Below are 23,647 nucleotides of genomic sequence, written 5' to 3' on the forward strand. Positions count from 1 at the left end.
TAAATAACGGCATCGTCGCGGTTTAGTTAAATATGCTAAAAAGGCAGGGGCATTAAAAAATCAATGACTCTCTTCGAACGCTGCTGGGAGACGGGATTTATTTCACATCATGTCTGGAAAAGTCAGTAACAGCAGGAGCCTCGACGCTGTGAAATAATCGTTGCTGTGCAGGAATGTAGCCAGAAAATCTCCCTGTGCTTTTAATGCAACGAGTCTGTGCTTCTAACAATAGAAGAAATTCTAATCGCCGCATTGATCCAACAAACACGGCTGTGTCCGAGTTGGGGGGATCTGTTCTGTACTGTAAATGCTTTCAGGGTTGTGTGTGTGTGTGTGTGTGTGTGTGTGTGTGTGTGTGTGTGTGTGTGTTTTCTCCGCGGCGACGTCAAAGAAAAACGCTGAAGCTCCTTTTGGCTAAAATGTAGTTTATGGTCCAACAACTCAGACAGATTGTCCCACTTTCTCCTTTCTGAGGTTTTGTCTCTGTGGCAGTTTGACCTCAGCAGCCTCACTGAGTCTCCGTCCCGAGAGCTGCTGCCGTGTGACGGGAGGGTCGTGGTGGGCGTTATTGTTTTGGCGTTTGGCATTTGGGAGGGGAGCTGTTGCTGTCTGTTGCTGTCTGTTGCTGTCTGTTGCTGTCTGTTGCTGTAGGGAGGACTCATGTTATTGTGGTCCCTGGTTGGAGCACTGTACTTTCCAATAGACGTTCTGTTTGTTTTAATTGAGCGGGAGAGTCTGTACGTTATAATCTCACCTAAAGCGACACAATGTGGGCGCAGAGCAGGAATCACTGTGTTTATGAAGCCTGTTATTGACACCGCACTGGAAACTGTTTTCAAACCTGCGTTTTTCTGGACGGTTTTGTTCCTTTTGTATCGAATGTAAGCAGGTAAACTTCTGCTTACATTCAATACAAAAGATTATTTATTCAGTTAGAACTTTATTTGCATTTTAATATGATTAACATGTGAAACATAACGATCAACGCTACAGCAACGTAAGCTCTTGTCAGTTTAAGGGCCAATGCAGATGTAAAAACTAATGACGGGCTGAACAATAAAATTAAAAGGAGAGAAAACAAACATTGAATAAATAAATGAACGTGAACTTTCCAGGTTAAGAGGCGACTGATTGGAAATGGTCCTGGAATATAAATGATTCCCAGACAGTCTCAGATTTATGAGCTTTCCCATTTTTGAGGTGGGTATGAATTACACAGTTCGTGTTGCGCATTAAGGTTTTATTCCACAGTAGTGAATAATCAGCTTAACACATAAAGGAAGCAGTGGTACAATATACAAAGACATTGGTGTTAGATTTTACTGAGCTCAGAGAACAGTAGCAGTTTGTGGTGTTTGTCTTGTTGCTTGTTAGTTTTTATGGGTTTGTTTTATTTTCCGTTTCTCTCCATCCCAGTGACCCTCATGTTCCTCTTCATCATGAAACGCAGCTCCTCTGTTTGCATTTGGTGAATCTTGGTTGGTTGGTGGAAATACGGCAGGGGCGAGTGAAGCTTTACCCTCAGTGAGGAGAGAGAAAGGCCTCGGTGACCTTGATAGCGGATAGATGGAAGGCGGCGTAGGTTGAATCTCTCCAAAAGCAAATCTCTGCATTTCTGTGCTTCCTTGATTTCTTACTGTTTAACCTGCATGTAATTACTTTCCCTTTGTGGACCGACCAAATATAACTTGATCAGTCTGGGCTTTAATGGGGAATCGTAGTGTAGCATATCATCCCTCTATATTTGACCTTCTGTATATTTAAATGATCCTTTCATCCCTGTGATTTCCTCCCTTCTTTAATTTTGTCCTCTCTCTGCGACGCGTCGTTCCCCTCCCTGCCTCTCGCTCTCGATGGCCTCGGTCTCCTGTTGTCACTGTATATCAAGTGTCACTGGCTTATGGCTCAGGCCTACACGAGTTTCTCCCTCCCTCGTTCTTGCCTCCATCATTTCATCACTGTCCCCTCCTCTTTCTCATCCCTGCACTGTAAAACATCAAACAGGAGTTTAGCAGAATCAGCTTTTCTCATTGCCTTGATGGAAATATGGAGATTTTGTTGAATTCAAATTCAAATATGTTTTTCACTCCACCACACTCTTTCCACCACAGACGCTTTGTAGCTGCTTCTGATCCAGAACATGTCTGAGAAGAAGCTGCAGGTGGAGCTGCTGTTGGCAGGACTTGGTCTTTGGTTGGGGCAGAAGGAAGGAAGGAGGAGGAGAAAAATAAGGAGACACTGGACTAAACTGGTAAAATCATTGAGACTGAACAGCCAATCGGAGCACAAGCAGCATCTGCAGCTCTGAGATCACCACATCAAATGACAAACTGAGTCTGAACGGTTCAGTCGACTTAATGTCTTGACTGAGTTACTTTTCCTTTTTCTAACACACATTAAACTGACTGTTGAACCTAAACTCAGTTTACTTGTGGATTTAAGGCAGCAGGGAAACATCCATCAGCTCCTAGTCAGACGAGGGCAAACGCGTCTTTTCTTTCAATCCCGTGAATCAAATCTTTACTGCTGTGAATCATTTGCTCAGCATCTGTGGATCATTCTCAGTCGTCCATGTGAAGTTACCTGAGTCATGGCCCCTGGACTTCTAGTAGTCAGGTAGAAACATTTCTTCAGACCCTGCAGCAGGCCCCGTGCGTCTGTGTGAACATGTGGTATATAATCAAAGCTGATGCTTAAAGTTGTAATTTACATGTGAGCTGATTTTTTTGGGTTTTTTTTGGAATGGGAATTTAATTGGTCATTGATTGTGGATTAAGGACTAATGACCCCCTCATGTCTTAATTCCTACATGTTGTTATATCCAGTGTGTGTTTTGGCCTAGTGAGAACATGTTGTTAGATATAAATATTATGTCTGTGTAGGTGAATTTATCCACTTAGCTGAGGTTATTTTATTCTAACTGACGATCATGAAACTCTGTGTTAGCTGTTGTTATGACGTCGTCTCTGATGGGAAAACAATCAGAACAATAATATGTTATTGTTCTAATAATGTTTGACCAGTCACCAGAAAATCCCAACGTGCTGTGGAAATACAGAGCAGAAACAAATGGAGTTTTATTCATATATATCTCCAAAGAAACAAATGACACGTTTGCCTTAAGGGGCTTTAGGGCAGATACATCCTCCTCTGTTCTTAGACCTTTGAGTTGGATTAGATTAGATTACCCCAAAAAAAGCCTTTAATGGGGGAAAAACTAAAACCTCAGGGAGAACAACAGAGGAGGAACCAAACCAAAGCAGGATGACAAAGGTATAGATTATCCTAGAGATTATTATTGATTATCCATGAATTATATAAATGAGGAAAACAATGAGCAACCTCAGGTGCTGGGAAACCATGTAGACAATTAATAGAATAAAAACATATGACACATTAATGTGAAATCCTTCATTAAGGCTGGAACTATAGCAGACCTGTTGACTGGTTTTTCACTGGTGACACAGAAGTCAGAACCATTCCGATTATTTGTACTTTTGATTTTACTTGTCATTACTTCATGTTTTGCTGTTTTCAGTTGGTTAAACAGTTTGAAGCCTGAGTTTCATTGTCAGCTGCGTAAAAGCTCCACATGCTGGGCTGTCAGACTCCGAGGACAACGGTGAACAATGTGGGCTTCTGTTTCCTGTGTGGGCAAAGGTTTGAGCTCCGGGTTCAGAGACTGAAGACAGAAATGATAACTTTCTGCATGAGAGATGGAAGAGTTATCAGTCACAGCAGAGAAACAGGAGGTTAGAGGATTCTTTCAGACGCTGCTGCCATCTGGGACTGAGGACTGGAGTGTGTGTGTGTGTGTGTGTGTGTGTGTGTGTGTGTGTGTGTGTGTGTGTGTGTGTGTGTGTGTGTGTGTGTGTGTGTGTGTGTGTGTGTGTGTGTGTGTGTGTGTGTGTGTGTTGCGTGTTGCAGTCTGCTGTAAATTAGTGAAAGTGGTGGATATCAGCATCTGCTTCTTGCAGCTGATTCCATGAGGAGCAGAGAAAGTGCTCAGACTTGGTGAAAGTGAAAAAGGTCAACAGATTTCTTTAGTGTTGGAGACGTTTCACAGATGTTTCACTGAAGAAGATGTTCAGTCCTTCAGTCAAACTCAGGTTTCATTTTTGGGCCCCAGGGGTCATTGTTGTTGTAAATGCAGCCTTGAGACTGTTGAATGAACTCGTCAGACACACGGCTTAGGTCCTTAGCAGAACTACAAGTACACCCTGTGTTATCAGGGTCAGAGGGCAGAGGTCGACTCTGTCTTCAGAAACATACTGTCCTGGAGTGTCACTTTAACATTTGAGGGTTTAATCCCACCTCATCCTGAAATAACCTTCAGCCTAACGGACCCTGCTGATGGGTGAATGAGGCGTTACCATGACAACAATAGGCCACTGTGGGGGGTTTGGTCCGTCCTGGCTTCACACTGGACTCAGAGCTGTCACATACTGCAGGTATTCACTCGATGTATAAAGAGACTCTTGGTTTTACTATAAAATAACTGCGCCCGTCTGTGACCTCAAAAAGATTTAGCCTTCATTCATTTCACAGTTGTGAGTCCAGCTCTGCAGCAGCCACGAGGTGAAATTGGCCCGAGACCAGAAGGTCATGAGTTACATTTCCCCGAGCGGACCAGGCCATGGAGGCTGAAAGCAGTGCTCCTCCATCATCTGCTCCAGTAGAGCCCTTCGGTGGTCATTAGCTGAAGCCTGCTGCTGTTATAGCTCCGAGATGCAAATGTCACGGTGGACGGATTTTAGAATAGCATCTAAACTCACTGTTACATAATAAAAAGACCTGTGGTGACTCTGGAGAGGGAAGATGTCTGGTTGTTCATGCAGCTTTGTAATGCTGACTAGTCCGTTACATAACGAGTCTTTGTAATGGACCAGACAGTTGAAGGGAAGGTGAAAGGGGCAGGTGCATGTTGCTGTTATGAAAACAGTTTCTGCTCAGCAGCACAGTCTGAGGTTGGAGGAGCAGCAGCAGCGGCGTTGACTCGTAGCTCGGGGCGCAGATTACCCAGTGCACTTTGTGCCTCTTCCTGTCTGATGGCTGCAGGTTGGGATTCTTTAGGACAACACACTGGAGAAACTCTTTAATACTCAAAACATGAGTAAAGAGCTGTGTTCTGTCCTGCTACAGGTGTGAGGACTGGATGAGGTGATGCTTTCTGTGACGCTGGTGCTATTAACATGTACATGTTACAGAACAGGTATAATCATGTCATGGCTGATGGATGAGTGAGATCTGACCAGGCTCTTTTGGATCAGAGGATATTTAGAGGAGAATGTTTTTCACCTCCTATTTCAGGGTCGACCTTTTCCCAGCACAAATGAGGTTTTTCACCCACGTCACCAGGTCACATGACCCTTTGTTTTGGTCCTGTGGATCCAGGTTTCATCAGTGTGGGAACTGTTGAGTTGAGTCCACAAAGCGTCAGTATTCGATGCCATGGGGATGAGAAGGCTGATGCTGATGTTGCTCATCTGTACGGTGAAAGCAGCAGAGATATGTTAGGGACAGATGACCCATATCCTGGCCCTCGTGCCAGCCAGACGTTCTGTAATATGGTCTGACAGATGTTCCAGATGTCGACGACTCTGCTTTGTCTCGTGTCACATTCTCTTATACATCAGCCTCAGCTCTAAACATCCATCCAGGAGAACATCTTCATCCTGAGATCTGCAAACAGAGAGAACAGATGATTATTGTTGACAATATGAGCGGCCTTGGGGTGTCATGTGACTTGATGATGTCACATGGAAAACCTCAGTAGGAACCTTTTCTTCCCTAACCAGATTGATTTCTGATGCGGTTTGCATGGAGAGAAGTGGGAGAAGTTGTAGCATGAATTTCTGTTCAGCTGTGTAAATGACAGCACCTGAAAATACAGAAAAAGACTCAGACAAGTGTGTGTGATGTCCAGCAAAACAAATACCAAGCAGTTTGAAATCAGCTGTTAATTCAACAAAACTTTCATCATGAGGGTGATGGAGCCTCATCCAGCCAGACCTTTATCTTCACACACAACCAGACAAATACACTGACCTTTAAAGTTTGAAATGTTTCTCTGTAAGTTAGAGAGAACTTCAGAAAGTGGCTGGGAGCTGCATGCTGCCTAAGCAGTGTGTGTGTGTGTGTGTGTGTGGGGTAAAGGGATTTTGGAGCTCCCTATAACAAGTTTAACGGAGGAGTGTTAAAACGTGTGCTAAGGCCTGACTGGAGGTAATGTCAGAGTCTAGAGATGAAGCAGTGAGGAGCCCAGGACCAACGGTCTCAGCAGGGAGCAAATGGAAGCCAGAGGAGGCATTTTTGCAGGCAGCTCTCAGATACTGGGATATTGTAGGACATGTACAATGTGGTCACAGTGGATTTGCTTTAAGTGCATCTCAGGTTAAAGCATCAGCAGCTGACAGGAGGAAGATGGTTGTTGAGGACATTAGGAGGCAGGAAGAGGCTGGTAGGTGTGTTTCATGGAGGCAGGTAGGATTAGACCAGACCTTGTGCTGTGGTCAGAAACACAGAGGATTGAGAGGAAGAGGCTCAGATGTACAGATGTAGCTATGGAGGCAGAGCAGCGTAGTTGGAAAGTTAAGGTCTGTCAGTGGAAGGTGAGGTTTTGTTGTAAAGTCAGTTTTTTCTCTGTTGAGTTACCTGGGTATAAATGGGCGGGGCCTAAAGCAGGCAGAAAGCAATATGGCCGACAGTGCAGCTCCAGTGAATGGCTCTGGAAGAGAAGAGCGATGTGTCAGCGGGGAAGGATCGGTAAGGTCTGGCTGATGGTTTGTCTTGTTTTCTGAGCAATCTGAGTTTAACTAATGTTTGGAGGCTTGAGGCCTAAGAGGTTAGCTTTCTGCTACTAGCTTAGTTTGTTCTGCTGCTGAGCAGGCTGTCCAAATGTTCAGTGTTGGTACTGGTACCAGCTCAGGTTATTGTATTAGCTAGAACATTTGAGGTCTGTTGGTTTGATTTTGTTTTGTGTTCTTGTGAGCAGGCTGAGTCAGCTAGGCTAGGCTACCACTACTGGGCTAGTGTGGGGGTGTGGGTGCAGGCTGGGTGGGGCTCTGAGATGCTGGAACACACAAGCCTTTTCAGTGTCGTGGGCCCAACTCAATGAAAGTTCATGATTGAGAGGGTGCCAACCTGATGACCCTGCAGACCTGCCTGCACTCTCACACTGAGGCTCTAGAGGGCCTGGGATTTAGTCCAAAGGAATCTCTGAGAGAGTCTCAAACTAAATGTGTCCAATAGTAGTAATGTAGAGCAGAACCCTCCAGTGCCATCGGACAACCGGTCCCTTTGGTACCTTATCTGAGACCTTTATCATAGTGACAGTCAGACTGGTACACATCCTCTCCAATAGCAGCAGGTAGGGACGAGAGGGACAGGAAGCAACACTGGACACAATGTGTGACCAGGTTTAGGATAGGTAAGGGTTGGTGAGGGGTCGGGTCAGAAGGCCCTGAAGATTTATGACGACATGGTCTGGTCTCTGTGAGACCACATGGGTCATGACAGGGCATCTAGACAGGCAGCTTCCAGAGGAGAGTTCTTGGCACAGTTCACTGTGGATCTTGGTAACTGGACCAAAGTGGGAACTTTTGTTCCAGGTCAGATTTTTGTAGGTCATTGCTCAGGTTTCACTACATATTCTCAAACACTGTCATTTCAAACACTAAAGTCTCAATAACTTACAAATACAGACCAAAGCCAACATCTCTCTGCCGTTAGAGATGGACCTTTTCTTTTTTACAGAATTGGTTCCAGCTTGTCCTGCTGTCAGCAACTTTGGTTACTGAGGCGTCTCTGGTCGAGCATTTGGGGGTAAAGTGCAAGTGAGTCGTTTTCCCGTTCAGCCTGTTAATAACGGGGAGCAGATCTCCAGGCTCCACATGACATACTGAGTTCTGCATCCCATCTGTGCAGCACACTCTCAGCTGTATGTGTGTTGGTGTGCACCGTCTGCGCTGTCCCCGTCATTACTGTCGGCTCATGGATGTGGCCTAGTTCTTCTCGCTGCTGCTGCTGCTGCTGATGATGATGATGATGCTGAGACAGAACTTCCTCTGCTGTGCTTTAGTCTTTTTCATTTTCACCCCCCAACTCCTAACTTTACTGTTTCCTCCTTATGTTTCATCTATAGCTTTTAGGAAATCTCCCTCACATGCACAATCTCTGCACGTGTACATAAAAAATAGAGGAGCATGCAAAAATAACCGTCTTTCTCATAAACACCTTTTGGTCATCCGTCTCTTCTGCCCTCCTGCTTTCTGTGCCCTCTGATTTCTTTTCACCTCATCACACTAACAAACCTCATCCTCCACGTCAGCTGTGGAGCAACGGTAACTTAAGGGCATGTGGAAAATCTGTCTCTCACACACACACACACACACACACACACACACAGATAGAAACGCAGCCTCATACACTCACAGTCTGTCAGAGTCTATGAGCGCAGAGTGCACTTGAGATCCTGTGTGTGCCTGTGGGCACCGAGGAGGACGCTGAAACGACAAGCTTCATCTCTTAATGAAGATGAGATCTGTTCACAGTAATCACAGGCATAATGACACACACGTGCAGAATATTCACCAATGTGCACGCACATGTAGAAACTCATTAATGGGGAATAACCTCTGTGCTCTCTCACTTAATCTTCCTCTCTCACACCTGCTCACTCTCTACACACTAGTATCTATGCACCTTTTTTTTAAACTTTTCTCACTTTTACTTTGAAAATTTGTCGTCACTTTGTAGACCTACACCTCAGAGTGGTTTCCTCTCGCTGTAACACACATCACACACACTCGTTCACACTCGAGGGGATTCCCATTTGTTCCCCCTTCACATGCTTATGAATGGTGCACAACTAAATGTGAGCGTGATGTGTTTGTAGGCAGCCACATATGGCAGCGGCAGATATGATGCATAATACATAAGCACAATTCCACAAAATCCGACATAACATGCATTGGCCCTGGACTGTTCACAGTGAGAGGGAAATCCATTAAGAGGCTATGGGTGGATTGTGTGTTTTACTAGTTATATGTCAGCTGTTCTCGTGGTTTGTTTAAAGTGTAGACAGCTGTGTGTGTGTGTGTGTGTGTGTGTGTGTGTGTGTGTGTGTGTGTGTGTTTGTGTTTCATGGCTCCACAGATGAAGACAGATTCCAAATTAAAGGAGACACTAGTTGTGCAGAGACTAATAAAGACGACAGTTGTCATGACACTTTTGCAAAGTGGCAGTAACCTGGACCTCATAACGGATTTTCATCCATCTAAAAATCCTCATCGTGCTGCTGCAGTTGGGGTAACGTAAAAAAGTAGCATTCACATTAGCTTAATGTCATGTTGACAGTTTTGAGAAAACTATGAACTGGCTTGGAGAAGGGACTCCAGCTCTCTCCAGTCTGTCTGTTTTTAATACTGTGCCACTATTAGGAGATAATACTGACATGTCTGGCACCTGCCATGTATGTTTTGATCTGTGTGTGTGATGGAGTGAGGTTGTGTGGGGTTCATGAAGCTACAGGAGGTCTTCACACATGTTCCTCATCCATCAGTCCACCTGTCTCCCCCTCTTCAGCGACTGACAGGGAAAAATACAGACATGAATACTGTGTAATACTGTGTATTCATGGAGAAAGACTTTTTTCTCAACCTCCAACCTAAGCTTTTTAAACCTGCTGTGTTTAACAGAGGGCACAGTGACTCTGTAGTTAGTGCTGACTTTAGCTTTGCAGTGCTCACACTGAGCTTCATGTAGCTGTGACATAAGAAGCCCTTACCTGTACACCTGAACCTGGTCTGCTGCCTGAAGGAGCTGCTGAAGCTTTGAGGAAATCTCTTTGTGGATTTTGGATCTGATGGGATGTATGTGGTCATTTCAGTGAGCCAGTACACTCAGCTATGCAGATGGATGGAGAAGTGATATAGCAATTACTATAATCATTACAGATTCCCCCTTTAAAATCTCAGTGGTGCTGAAAGAGAGAAGATCATCTCGTTCCTGTAAAAGGCACCACATGGATTTGCTTTAATTGCTGAAAGGAGCCTCTCACGTCAGGTATACTCAGGTTTTAATTGACCGCTGCACATTGAAGTTCAGCATTTTCATGTTTCCTGCTGTTGCATTCAGTAAGAGATAAGAAAACAGTTTCTACACAGGGTAGGTGTGGGTTGATGTTTGAGTCTTTTGGTCAGACTCCCTTGTATTCGGTGTATGTGCCCATAGCACGTGGAAAAAGTGTGTGTTCTTGTGTTGTGCCTCCACTGCAGCACTAACACACGGCGTGGAAATCTCCTCGTGAAGTGCTGTATGCACCGTCCTGCACTGTGATGAGGTGCTGTGGTTAAAAGCACCCAACATCTCCTCCTATATGTACAGCCTGTGTTCTACTTATGTAAGTCCCTTATTTAAATAATTCACAGCTGTTATATGTTTGCCAGGCGTCCTCTTCACTCTGAGTTCTGGTGGATCTCTGGAGCAGCAATTAAATATTGAACCAAGCTTTGAAGTCTCTAAATTGAATTATCCTGTCAGGGAAAATGACTCATTCCCGTGCCACACACACACACACACACACGCACACGCACAGCTAGACATCCATTATGTGTTTTTAAGTGTTTCCCCTCTCTTACACAAGCACACCCATAAAGGGCACAGGCTAAGTGATGTGACTGGCCTAGCAGATGTGAGTGATTTGTCAGACTATTGACCCAATCCGCTGGATAAACTAAATGCCAATACCAGCCGGATAGAGCCGTGCTGTGTGTTCAGTGTGTGTGTTCAGTGTGTGTGTTCAGTGTGTGTGTTCAGTGTGTGTGTTCAGTGTGTGTGTTCAGTGTGTGTGTTCAGTGTGTGTGTGTGTCCTCTTTTCTCTGCAGAGCTCTCAGCTTTGTGACAATCTCACCAGAGGAAAAAAAAAAAAAAAAAAAACACGTCACCACAAGGTGAACCAGCAAATCCAGAAGTATGAGGGAAAGAGGGACTCTAAGAATTCAATGACTGATTTGTTTGCAATATTTCTGTGCACCAGAAAAGTTTGAATTGAAACAGGAATGTTCATAAATGCACAAAAAAAAAATCTAAATCAGATATTTCAGGTATTACAGGATCTGTGTTGTTTACTGGGATTAAACCCATAATTTTCATCTTCAGGCTGAAATGGAGATACTGTAACTGGTTTTCACTAATTGTGTTTTTTCAGCTGTTTTCAGTTTAATAGATTTCAATAATTCATATTCATTTTGTGCTTCTTTTTAGTGCTTTTGTGTCTTTCTACATGCTTTGAATAATTTTTTCCTCTCTGTAGTAGTTTTTCAGTCGTTTGATTGACTTTCTAATTGGAAGGCTAACAGCCCCTTCACAGTTCTCTGATCTTAGGGGCCCCTTGACCCTCTGGGCCCCTAGACCTGCTTGGTAGGCATTAGTCCATCCAGGGGTTCAGGTGGCTCATGTTTACAGCAGCGGGGAGACATTAGGTTGAAAGAGGAGAAACAAGCTGAACCTTTCGTCACCACAGGTCTGTCTTCGTAGCCTTAGGTCACATCTGGCTGCACGTCTGGTCTGTGCACGGGGCATGAGAGCGGGTGTGAATGTGCCGGAGTCTCTGACAGTTGCATGGAACAATCGACACACTGACAATGATGGAGTGACAGTGATGACAGCAAGTGACAATGAACAAATGAAAGAGAGATTGAAGGGACCGGGGGATGTCAGTGACAGAATCCAAAGCGGAGACGGTCCCACACTGAATGGCGTTAATAATGGAGCCCGGGAGAGTGACGGCGACGACGGAGACAGACAGTGACGATGACAGAGAGAGAGAGAGAGAGAGAGAGAGGCCCTGCTGATACAGAGACAGATGGTGACACTGACAGAGCGGCAAGGGCAGGGAGCGACACATGCAAACAGTCCTGCCAACTTGAGGTGTGAGGTGTGTGTCCTCGCTGCCAAAGTATCAGATGCAACCAGTGACTCGAGCTGCAGATTGTTGTGTGTGGGTGGGTGGCGTACGTGAACTGATGGCGCCTTAATCCTGTAAGCAACAAAACAATTCACACAGTAATTAGAGCCAGATAATGACAGGATTACAATCTAATTGGTGTTTGTTTCGTTTGCATTTTCTGTTGTAGTTAAATTTCTTAGTATCAGTCCTGACTGAGCAGTAAATTACTGTCAGGTGCATCTGTTTACATTGTTTTAACAAAGTCAGTAATAATTAAAACCTCCATCTAATTTCATGCTGGGCAGCACGGTGGTTTAGTGGTTAGCCCTGTTGCCTCACATCAAGAAGGTTCCTGGTCTGAAACCCATCAGGGGCCTTTCTGTGTGGAGTCTGCATGTTCTCCCTGTGCTTGTGTGGGTTTTCTCCAGGTTCTCTGGTTTCCTCCCACAGTCCAAAAACATGTATGTCAGGTTGATTGGTGACTCTAAATTGCCCATAGGAGTGAGTGTGAGTGTGTGAGGTTGTTTGTCTCTATGTGGCCCTGTGATGGACTGGTGACCTGTCCAGGGTGGACCCCTGCCTTTCACCCAGAGAGAGCTGGGATAGGCTCCAGCTGATCCCTGGGACCCTGGTTAGGACTAAGGGGGTACAGATGATGGATGGATGGTTTCATGCTGCACACGGTGCCATTAGCCGTTTCACAATAAAAGTCACCACTGGATCTCATGCAACATCTTTTATGGTCAGTCTGGTCCTAACGAAGGTCATTCCAGAGACATTTGGGCTCCTGCCACTAAAAATGAAAACCATCACGTAGGGAGTTGAGAGTATAAATACAATGAAAGGCTGTTGCAGTAAAAATAAACAATAAATTGTATAAAACCAGTTTAATGTGAAAGTGGTACAGCTGTCTCTGACTGTTTTGGTGTTCTCTGTGCCATTTGACAGTTCAGGTACGATCGAACAGTCTTATGTTCTGTCAGTAGAGAAATATGAACAATCATTACCCATCATCCTGAGGTGCTGGTACTGACTCCGACTCTGCAGATCAAAGAAAATACATTTTTCTTTCTTCTTGGAAACACCTTTTCAAATCAAACACAGTGTCGTTTCAGGCCTGTGTGCTGCTGGTCCGGGTGCGACAGCTCTGTGCAGTGAGATGAACATATTAAGACGCTGTGAGAAAGTGAATAACTGCATTTACTTCGATATTACTGGAGATTTGTAGGGGTTTACACACAATTACAGCAGCAATAAGAACCAAACACTATATATAGACACTGGGAAACATTGGGCCATTGATGACACAAGTGAGAGTGACTGTCATGAGGCCTTGAGGTCACAGTGAGCACGTGTTCGTCATACAGTTGGTTCTGTTTGTAGGGTTGATGCCCAAACTAATGGCAGAAACAAACTGCTGTGACCTCAGTTGGTCCCTGAAGCAGCAGCTGCTAAACAAACACTGAACAGATCCAGGGTTCAGATCTTGTCCTCCAGTTGTGGCTCGAGCTGACCTCTTCTGGCTCAAAGAAGGACCAGACACAGAAAAGTGCTGATGCAGTTTTATCTCTTTCTCTCTGCTGAGGAATTTCTGTTCATATTTTACACATAAGACTTGATTATGTCCTTTCAGCATGTTTAATGGCCTTGGAAACATAAACTGTGAAAACATCATTTTAGAAGAAGTGGAAATAAAAAATAAAGTGATTCCCTGGTGAAGTGTTGATCCAGATCCTTTTTGTGAGGCCAGTGTAAACATGTTTGGTACAAACAGTATTTTACTTCTCGTCAGAAGTTGTTAACATTTCTCTAAGTTAAAGGTTTTCAACAATCCAACAAGGGTAGAACGCGGCGTCGGTGTCGCTCATCCTGCTGAGCATCATCTCGACTGGTTTAAACCCACAATGCACCTGACTTTAGGTGATATGGTGTTGATATTGAACGTCACATGAGTGGCTCACAGTGACTGCAGCACCAGATGCAGTCATGAGGAGTCTTGGCATCAATGCTGCCTTGTACACCAAGTACTGTGGGTGTGTTCTGCCCGGCTGTGGTCACGGGGCAGATGAGGACACAGCTGTGATTTTCATGTGATCTGTGAAAAAAGCGAAAGGGTTGAAGAATAAAGTTCTATCTATATTTAACAGTAATGAGTTTTCACAAATGCTGCCTGACAAGGTTCTGACCTTTTCTCTTCTCTTGCTTTGTCTCCGCAGTGATCTGCAGCTTCCGGGGCTCAGTGACTCAGGGTTTGGCTCTGGAGGTGGGAGAGACGGTTCAGATCCTGGAGAAATGTGAAGGTAAGTCCGTCTACTTGAGGAGATGCTGTGTGGGTGGATGGAAGATACAGCGTTAACGTCAATAGTAATCACTGACAGCACCCTGGAAATAACTGCTGCATATCAAACACGTGTGCGTACGTGGAGGAACAATAAAAACCAGGAGAGAGGTGATGTCCAAGGAAATATCTGAGCCCTGACGATGCAGCAGCTGTGAACCTCAGGTCAACAGACACATGATGCCATTAATTGAGCTGAAACTACATTTTGGACTTGCTGGTTTTGGAAAATAAGAAATCAGAATCTTTTAGATCAACGTTGAATTGGTCCCTACTCTCTAAAATGTTTGTTCCAGTCTAAAAGGAACAGAACCATGTGAAGACGGACCAACATGTTGTGATCTATTGTTCTGTCAAACTTCAGAAACCTGCTCCTGCAGTTTAATTAACGTCACCGAGCAGCTGATGTGGCACAGACGTAGCTTTTCTCTGATCCTCTGTGGTTCATTCAAACCTCGTAGCTGCTGACAGAGCTGTTTCCAGCAAGTCTCCAGTTAAAATGCAGCAATGTAATTGTTTGATGAAGAAATATTCATACGCAGTAAATTGAAAATATCACATTTAGATACTTGCTCCATTGCTGCTGTCTGCATCCTGTGTATGAAGCCAAATACTAGAGTGTTTTCAGCTCATTTGGGTCTGTAGTTTGCTACAGACACACACTCTGGCTCCAGCCTTCATGAATTTAACAACACTACCTCTGCAGCAGCATGACTTCTTCTATCACTTAACTTGGTTGGAATCAATAATGTTAGGTCACTTTTCAGTCCACGCAGCAGGCTGCTGAGACTGGTTCTGGTCCAACGCTGGATCTTTAGTTATCGGTGCAGTTACCAGTGTCAGTGGGAGGGAGGTTTTCTTATTTCTGGACCAGAATAGTCTGTGAACAGTCTGTGTAATTTTGCTCAGTACTTTAGTGGAAGTAGCTGTAGTCAGAGCAGCAGTGTTGCACCTGCTGTTTGCCCCAGTGAATCATGGTCCATTTCCCCCAGATTTTCATGAGCTTCCACATTAACGCTGCTGCGGCTGTGCTGTCACAAACGAACGCAGTAAAAACAAAGTAACGCCGCTGTATCCGTACAGTAGTTCTCCCGAATAATGAGTACAAACAGCCTGTAATGGCCTCGAACAGGCCTGGACAAGCGCCCGAGTTATTAGCCGACGTCGCTCCCATTGTTCTTCCTGGTTTGACTCTCAGAAATGAGCCAGGATGTGTCTGGAGCCAGGAAGTGTTGTCTTTTGCAGATAATGAGTGAGCGTGTGCTCCATTAGCCACAGCTGGCCTTTTCTGCACCCGTGGGTGGGGGGGGGGGGGTGATGCCCATGAGACAGGGAGAGCGACGGAGGGGAATGTGCAGTCGATGGAAACGACAGAACAACATGGGTTCACTTTGCTTTTCGTCTGCCGTCCACTTCTTCCTTTGTTGTCATCTCCTACATCCTCACCACCTTCACTTTCCCCCTCGTCCTCTCAGCTCTTCCATCCTTTCTTTCCTCTTCCCTCTATTTTCTTCTGTCTCCTTGTTTGTGCTATTGACAGAGTCCAGTCTCAGCTACTGTAGCTTCATTACATCTAATTAGCCTCTAATTCACCTCGTTATGAAAGGCAGCCCTCAGTGAGCAGCACTGTCAGCCCCAGAGCCCCACGCTGGCATCACTGCCACTTCAGGACAAACCACCGCAACCATTAGTCCAAGGTCCCCCCAGCTTCTGTCATTATCTGAACACGCAAATGCACTTTCAGAGGATGATGGCCTTCAAGCAGTTGGCTAGTAGAGCAGAACCAGAATTTATGAGTGAATGTTTGTTAGTGTAATTGGTTCCTGTTAACATGTTAACTCTCATTTGCAGAAGGACTTACTGTGTGTGTGTGTGTGTGTGTGTGTGTGTGTGTGTGTGTGTGTGTGTCTGCCTGTGTGTGTGTGTGTGTGTGTGTGTGTGTGTGTGTGTGTGTGTGTCTGCCTGTGTGTGTGTGTGTGTGTGTGTGTCTGCCTGTGTGTGTGTGTGTGCCTTAAAACAGTGCAAGAAATAGTTTGAGTTTTATAATGTGGAAATGGGCCTGTTGTGTCCTCACACCTTTTAAAAGGGTTGAGGGTTCAGACCTGGTTTCAGAGTTCAGGTTGGATCCAGATTTAGATCAGGGTTAGGGAAAGGGGGCAGCACAAAGGTGGTCTCCATACAGCAGAAGGTTGTGGGTCTGAACCCAGGTGGACCCGGGGCCTTTCTGTGTGGAGTCTGCATGTTGTCCCTGTGTCTGTGTGGGTTTTCTCCTCCCACAGTCCAAACACATGCAGGTCAGGATTTAGGGTCTGAACCCAGGTGGACCCGGGGCCTTTCTGTGTGGAGTCTGCATGTTGTCCCTGTGTCTGTGTGGGTTTTCTCCTCCCACAGTCCAAACACATGCAGGTCAGGATTAGGGTCTGAACCCAGGTGGATCCAGGTGGGTTTCTGCCTCTTCAGGGTGGACCCGTCTCTCACCCACTGCATGCTGGGATTGGCTCCAGCCCGACGACCCCTGATAAACGGTGTTGATTAAAGATGTTTAGCTGAGTTGGGGTGTGGGGCTGGTGAACGTGTTATGTGAGTATCCTCTCAGAGGCAGCTGTATGTGAGCTGGTGCAGAAATACTGCAGAGCTTTTATTCTGAAAGTACAGTGTTTGAGATCGGACTGTAGGAAAATCCTTTTTAAAATTGGCTCCCCGCCCTCTCACATAGTGCACTCCTCTGCTACACTAATGCCAAATTATCCTCCCTGGACAGAAACTCAATAGCTGTAATGACGGTGATAGGGAGACAGCAGCCAGGCTGCAGCAATGCAATCCCCAGGTTCCAATTGTAAAATATACATTACAGCCATAACACTTGAGAAAGCCTTAGACTTCAATTAAGGCTGTAGCAGCAGTTTAAAGGATGAGATTTTGACTCTTAGTGCTGTCAGCATTAATGCAGCGCTCACAGTCGCAGCTTAGAAGAGCTGCTCATTATTGGGAAGTTTTTCAGCCGTAACAAATCGTCTCACTGTGGACGTCCAGGAGAGAGAGCTGGCTGTCGGTCACTAACGTTGAATATTAGGACTCCGGGCTGATGCTAGATTGTGATGGGAGCTAAGTCATAGCCTTCAATGACTGAACTAGTCAGACATTGTTCTTTATTTAGTTTAACATAATATGGGAAAAAGTTTGGCTTAGTTTCTGATTTAAAACACTGAGTCCAACTGATGTTCACCTCTATCAGATTAAAGTTCTAAACTCCAAAAATCAAACTGAAAGAAGCACAAAAAAAACCAAACCACTGTTTCACAAAGAAAGTCATAAAAATAACATTTACAGAAACCTGAGGGTTGATGCAGTGCAGCAGTCGGCCTTATGTTTTCATTTATCATTCTCTTTTATTTTGCTTTGGTAATAGTCAGTCAGGACATCAACAGCATGTGCACTGTACTTGCATCCATATGATCATGTTTTTATTATTAAGAAAGGCAAACGGTGTCATTTAGTCCATTAGAGAAAATGACTGGTGGTAACTGCTCATTTTACTGCAGTTACTTTATTGTTCCCAATTAGTTGCTTCCCACCAGAGATCTGACTTGAGTCATGCTGGTTGTTAATCAGCCTGATTTTAACGGGGTGGATTCCCGAAGACTCTATTTGTTGCGCTGACAGCCAGTGAACTGGCCCTCGAGCTAGTTAGCGATGCTTTTCTTCACCTGCGTTTTGTTAGAGCCTTCCCGGTGTGCAGAGCTGACAGCGGTCGATACCTGTGCTGTATAAACGGACGCTGCGTTCGCGGCGGCGGCTCGGCTGCAGCTCACACCCCTATTGAATCTCTGTCGTAACCGTAATTACAAAGAAAAATCACCTCTTGGGTCCTGTTACTGGATCAACAAGCAATTCCCCTTTTCATTAACTAACTCAAAGTGTGTGCTCTGCAGGGACATGACGCATCATTTGAGACTCATGTTCGGCTGATTTTATAGCTCGATGGAAACCTGCGTCTTTTGGATGATACACTTCGGTCTGAGCAAAAGTGGCTCCTTGAGTTGTGACTCGAGGTGATTCACAGTGATTATTGTTGTGAAGTGAAGTGTTTTGATAACAGCACTAAATAATTATTCTAACAGTTTAGAGAGAAGCTTTTTGACAGTGGAAATATTTGCACCTTTGTGCAAGACACCTCCGCTGTCGTCTCTTATGTAGAATAATTATAAACACAGGCCCACACACAGGTTTATGTTTTTCTTAAAGATGCAGTAGATTTAACCAGCTACACACACACACGCACGCACACACACACACACACACACACACACACACACACACACACACACACACACACACACACACACACACACACACACTTTACCTGACATTTCAGATGTGCCTTAAAACTAATGATTCACGTTTTTGTCTCCAAACCAAGTTGGGTCTCCACAGTGTGTGTGTCCCCACAACATGAGTAATACAAGTACACACACGTCCTCATCTCAACCCTTACAAATCGACCCCGACACGGCTGGTCCAGCCCCGGGTCTGATTACCATATAGATGAGAGTCTAGGGAGTAAACACAGCCATCTTAACTAGGATGATAAATGATTCTTGATTGGTTATTAATTAACCGGCCAATTAAGCCTCCATCTCCATATTTATATCAGATTACGGAGAACTGCTGAGAAACGCAGCTCGTCATTTTGTAAGAAGATAAGATGATGCAGTGTTGGTGTCACTGGATCAGTTTCCTTTAATCAGGAGCAGGTGATGTTGGATTATCAGGGAAATGACTGTTTGACAATTGGTGCTATTTTACATGGTCTCAGGAAATTTCACGACTTTTTCTTTTCGGAACTTAAAAAGTGCGTGATGATGCAGATAACGCTGGAGTTTAGTCAACGCTGATAAAAGTGCAACTCTGGCATGTTAGCAGAAAGTAGCATTATGCATCATGTTGATATAAATAAATGTTTCTGCTTCGTTCTGTCAGTGAAGAAACGAGCCTTAGATTTCTAAAAGCTTTTATTTCCACTTGGCTGGAGACACATGATGTCCCCACAACCTGAAAGAAGCACTTCCCTGGACACATGCAGTCCCTGGATCCAAGTGATTTTCAGCTGTCAAAGTTTGACTGTGAGTTGAGTCCATTTTCCTGACAGCTTCCTGGTCCACAGAGGCATCTGATGAATGTCCACCCATGTGGAAATAACTGCTGTGCTCTCTGAGACCTGCACAAACACACACACATCCAGAAATGGTCCTGATGCTGGATGCTAACCTCACAGCTGCTGGATGCTAACCTCACTGCTGCTGGATGCTAACCTCACTGCTGCTGGATGCTAACCTCACTGCTGCTGGATGCTAACCTCACTGCTGCTGGATGCTAACCTCACAGCTGCTGGATGCTAACCTCACTGCTGCTGGATGCTAACCTCACTGCTGCTGGATGCTAACCTCACAGCTGCTGGATGCTAACCTCACAGCTGCTGGATGCTAACCTCACTGCTGCTGGATGCTAACCTCACTGCTGCTGGATGCTAACCTCACTGCTGCTGGATGCTAACCTCACTGCTGCTGGATGCTAACCTCACTGCTGCTGGATGCTAACCTCACAGCTGCTGGATGCTAACCTCACTGCTGCTGGATGCTAACCTCAGTGCTGTGCATCTCTGCTGTAAATTAAAAAAACGCCCAGTACAGTCTCAAAGCATCCAGGCTTCTCATGAGTATATTAGCTTTATTTATCAATAGGGAAATAATAGATTTATCAATTAGCCCTCCTCATGGTGGAGCTCAGAGTGACAGAATTAGTGTGTATACACACACACACACGTTTCCTTTTCTGTCTTTGTGAGGACAAAAACCGTGACCTGAACCACCATTTAAAAAAAAAAAAAAAAAAAAGTCTAATCCTCCCCCCAAACCTAAACCTGGACTCTAAAACCAGGTTTGAACCCTATAACGGGGACATTGATTCTGCCAGTCTGCAACATGACAATAAGACAAAACCTTAAAACCTTTAAGGTCTTTAAGTGAAAAATCATTTTTAAATTTCTTTGTAATATATATATAGAGATGCTTTAAAATTAGATTATTGATACCGTGATACAGTTAAATGAGATTATTGATACCATGATACTGTAAAATGAGATTGATACCGTCATACTGTCAAATGAGATTATTGATACCATGATACTGTTAAATGAGATTACTGATACTGTCATACCGTTAAATGAGATTATTGATACCATGATACAGTAAAATGAGATTATTGATACCGTCATACTGTCAAATGAGATTATTGATACCATGATACTGTTAAATGAGATTATTGATACTGTCATACCATTAAATGAGATTATTGATACCATGATACTGCAAAATGAGATTATTGATACCGTCATACTGTCAAATGAGATTATTGATACCATGATACTGTCAAATGAGATTATTGATACCATGATACTGTTAAATGAGATTATTGATACCATGATACTGTCAAATGAGATTATTGATACCGTGATACTGTAAAATGAGATTATTGATACTGTCATACTGTCAAATGAGATTATTGATACCGTGATACTCTAAAATGAGATTATTGATACTGTCATACTGTCAAATGAGATTATTGATACCATGATACTGTTAAATGAGATTGATACCATCATACCGTTAAATGAGATTATTGATACCATGATACTGTTAAATGAGATTATTGATACCGTCATACCGTTAAATGAGATTATTGATACGTCATACTGTTAAATGAGATTATTGATACCATCATACCGTTAAATGAGATTATTGATACCATGATACTGTTAAATGAGATTATTGATACCGTCATACCGTTAAATGAGATTATTGATACGTCATACTGTTAAATGAGATTATTGATACCGTCATACTGTTAAATGAGATTATTGAATCAGAATCGGAATCAGAATGAGCTTTATTGCCAAGTGTGTGAGCACACACACACAAGGAATTTGTTTAGGTATGGGGGGGGGGTACTCCAGTGCAAACAGACATAGATACAAATGCTACAAGGGGTAAAAACAGTAAACATAAATGCTACAGAAACAAATGCTATAAAAAACTAAAAAAAAAAAATGCACAGATAACCTGAAGACAGAATGTAAGGGGAACTAGGTGGTGTTCAAAGAGCAAAAGGTGCCAGTGACATAGTGCATAGTGCAGGTGGTAGGAGGGAATGGTGGAGAGCTATGAGTTTAAGAGTTGGATGGCCTGAGGGAAGAAGCTTCCTTTGTGCCGGGCTGTCTTGATGTTTGGAGCTCTGAAGTGCCGTCCAGAGGGTAAGAGCTGGAAGAGGTGGTGGCTCGGGTGGGTGGCATCCAGAGTGATTTTTCTGAGCTCTTTTTCTCACTCTGGAGGTGAACAGGTCTTGGAGGGGTGGGTAGGGGAACACCAATGATCTTCTCAGCAGCCCGAACTGTTCTCTGAAGTCTTAGGATGTCTGGTTTAGAGGCGGAACTAAACCAGACAGTGATGGAGGAGCACAGGACAGACTCGATGACCGCTGAGTAGAACTGGGTCAGCAGCGTCTGAGGAAGGTTGAACTTCTTCAGCAGGAAGTACAACCTCTGCTGGGCCTTCTTCATGATGGAGTCGATGTGGAAGTCCTGAGAGATGATGGTGCCCAGGAACCTGAATGACTCCACTAGTGCCACAGTGCTGTTCATAATGGTGAGAGGGGGGTGGGTGGGGGCATTTCTTCTGAAGTCCACAGCCATCTCCACTGTTTTGAGCGTGTTTAGCTCCAAGTTGTTGTGACTGCACCAGCAAGCCAGCTGCTCCACCGCCTGTCTGTATGCAGACTCTTCACCGTCCTGGATGAGACCAATGACAGTGGTGTCATCTGCAAATTTCAGGAGTTTCACAGAGCAGTCACGGGAGGTGCAGTCATTTGTGTAGAGGGAGAAGAGCAGTGGGGAGAGAACACACCCCTGGGGGGCGCTGGTGCTGGTGGTGCGGGAGCCAGAAGTAAATTTCCCCATCCTAGCTGTTGCCTATCCGTCAAGAAGCTTGTAATCCACTGACAGGTAGAGTCAGGAACGGAGAGCTGGGAGAGTTTATTCTGGAGGAGTGATGGGATGATGGTGTTGAATGCCGAGCTGAAGTCCACAAAGAGAATCCTTACATAAGTCCCTGGTTTGTCCAGATGTTGCAGGATGTAGTGCAGCCCCATACTGACTGCATCATCCACGGACCGATTGGATCGGTAGGCAAACTGCAGGGGGTCCAGGAAGGGTCCAGTGACGTTCTTCAGGTGGGCCAACACCAGTCTTTCAAAGGACTTCATGACCACAGATGTCAGAGCCACTGGTCTGTAGTCATTGAGTCCCGTGATTTTTGGCTTCTTGGGGATGGGAATGATGGTGGAGCGTTTGAAGCATGCAGGGACTTCACACAGCTCCAGTGATCTGTTGAAGATCAGATAGAAGATGGGAGCCAGCTGGTCAGCACAGGTTCTGAGGCATGATGGTGAAACCCCATCTGGTCCTGGTGCTTTCCTTCTCTTCTGCTTCCTGAAGAGCCGACACACATCGTCCACACTGGTCTGAAGAAGTGTCGGAGCGGGGGAGAGGGGGTTGATGGTTGGAGGTGTTAATGGTTGCTCTGGAGGACAATCAGAGCGGGTGGGGGGTGATTCAAATCTGCAATAGAACTCGTTCAGATCGTTCACCAGGGTTTCATTGCCTATTGAGGAGGGGGATGGAGTCCTATAGTTGGTTATTGTCCTCAGGCCTCTCCACACTGAAGCAGAGTCGTTAGCTGTAAACTGGTTTTCCAGCTTTTTGGAGTAGTGATACCGTCATACTGTTAAATGAGATTATTGATACCGTCATACTGTTAAATGAGATTATTGATACGTCATACTGTAAAATGAGATTATTGATACGTCATACCGTTAAATGAGATTATTGATAATGTCATGCTGTAAAATGAGATTATTGATACCGTCATACTGTTAAATGAGATTATTGATACGTCATACTGTAAAATGAGATTATTGATACGTCATACTGTAAAATGAGATTATTGATACGTCATACTGTAAAATGAGATTGATACGTCATACTGTAAAATGAGATTATTGATAATGTCATGCTGTAAAATGAGATTATTGATACCGTCATACTGTTAAATGAGATTATTGATACTGTCATACTGTTAAATGAGATTATTGATACCGTCATACTGTTAAATGAGATTATTGATACCGTCATACTGTTAAATGAGATTATTGATACGTCATACCGTTAAATGAGATTATTGATAATGTCATGCTGTAAAATGAGATTATTGATACCGTCATACTGTTAAATGAGATTATTCATACGT

At 44.4% G+C, this 23,647-nt stretch overlaps 1 protein-coding gene across 9 annotated transcripts in view; it reads left to right on the top strand.

Moving 5' to 3' along the window:
- The window catches only part of LOC113129966 (dedicator of cytokinesis protein 3-like), a 131,575-nt gene that overhangs the window by 28,553 nt on the left and 79,375 nt on the right, over positions 1 to 23,647 (top strand). For all 9 annotated transcript variants that reach the window (XM_026306242.2, XM_033325205.1, XM_033325202.1 and 6 more), the window contains exon 2: positions 14,167 to 14,250. In XM_026306242.2, coding sequence (XP_026162027.1) covers positions 14,167 to 14,250 — 84 coding nt within the window. The remainder of the gene's footprint in view (positions 1 to 14,166; positions 14,251 to 23,647) is intronic.

The sequence above is a fragment of the Mastacembelus armatus genome, chromosome 5 (assembly GCF_900324485.2).
Source record: "Mastacembelus armatus chromosome 5, fMasArm1.2, whole genome shotgun sequence".
In the NCBI taxonomy this organism is placed as follows: domain Eukaryota; kingdom Metazoa; phylum Chordata; class Actinopteri; order Synbranchiformes; family Mastacembelidae; genus Mastacembelus; species Mastacembelus armatus.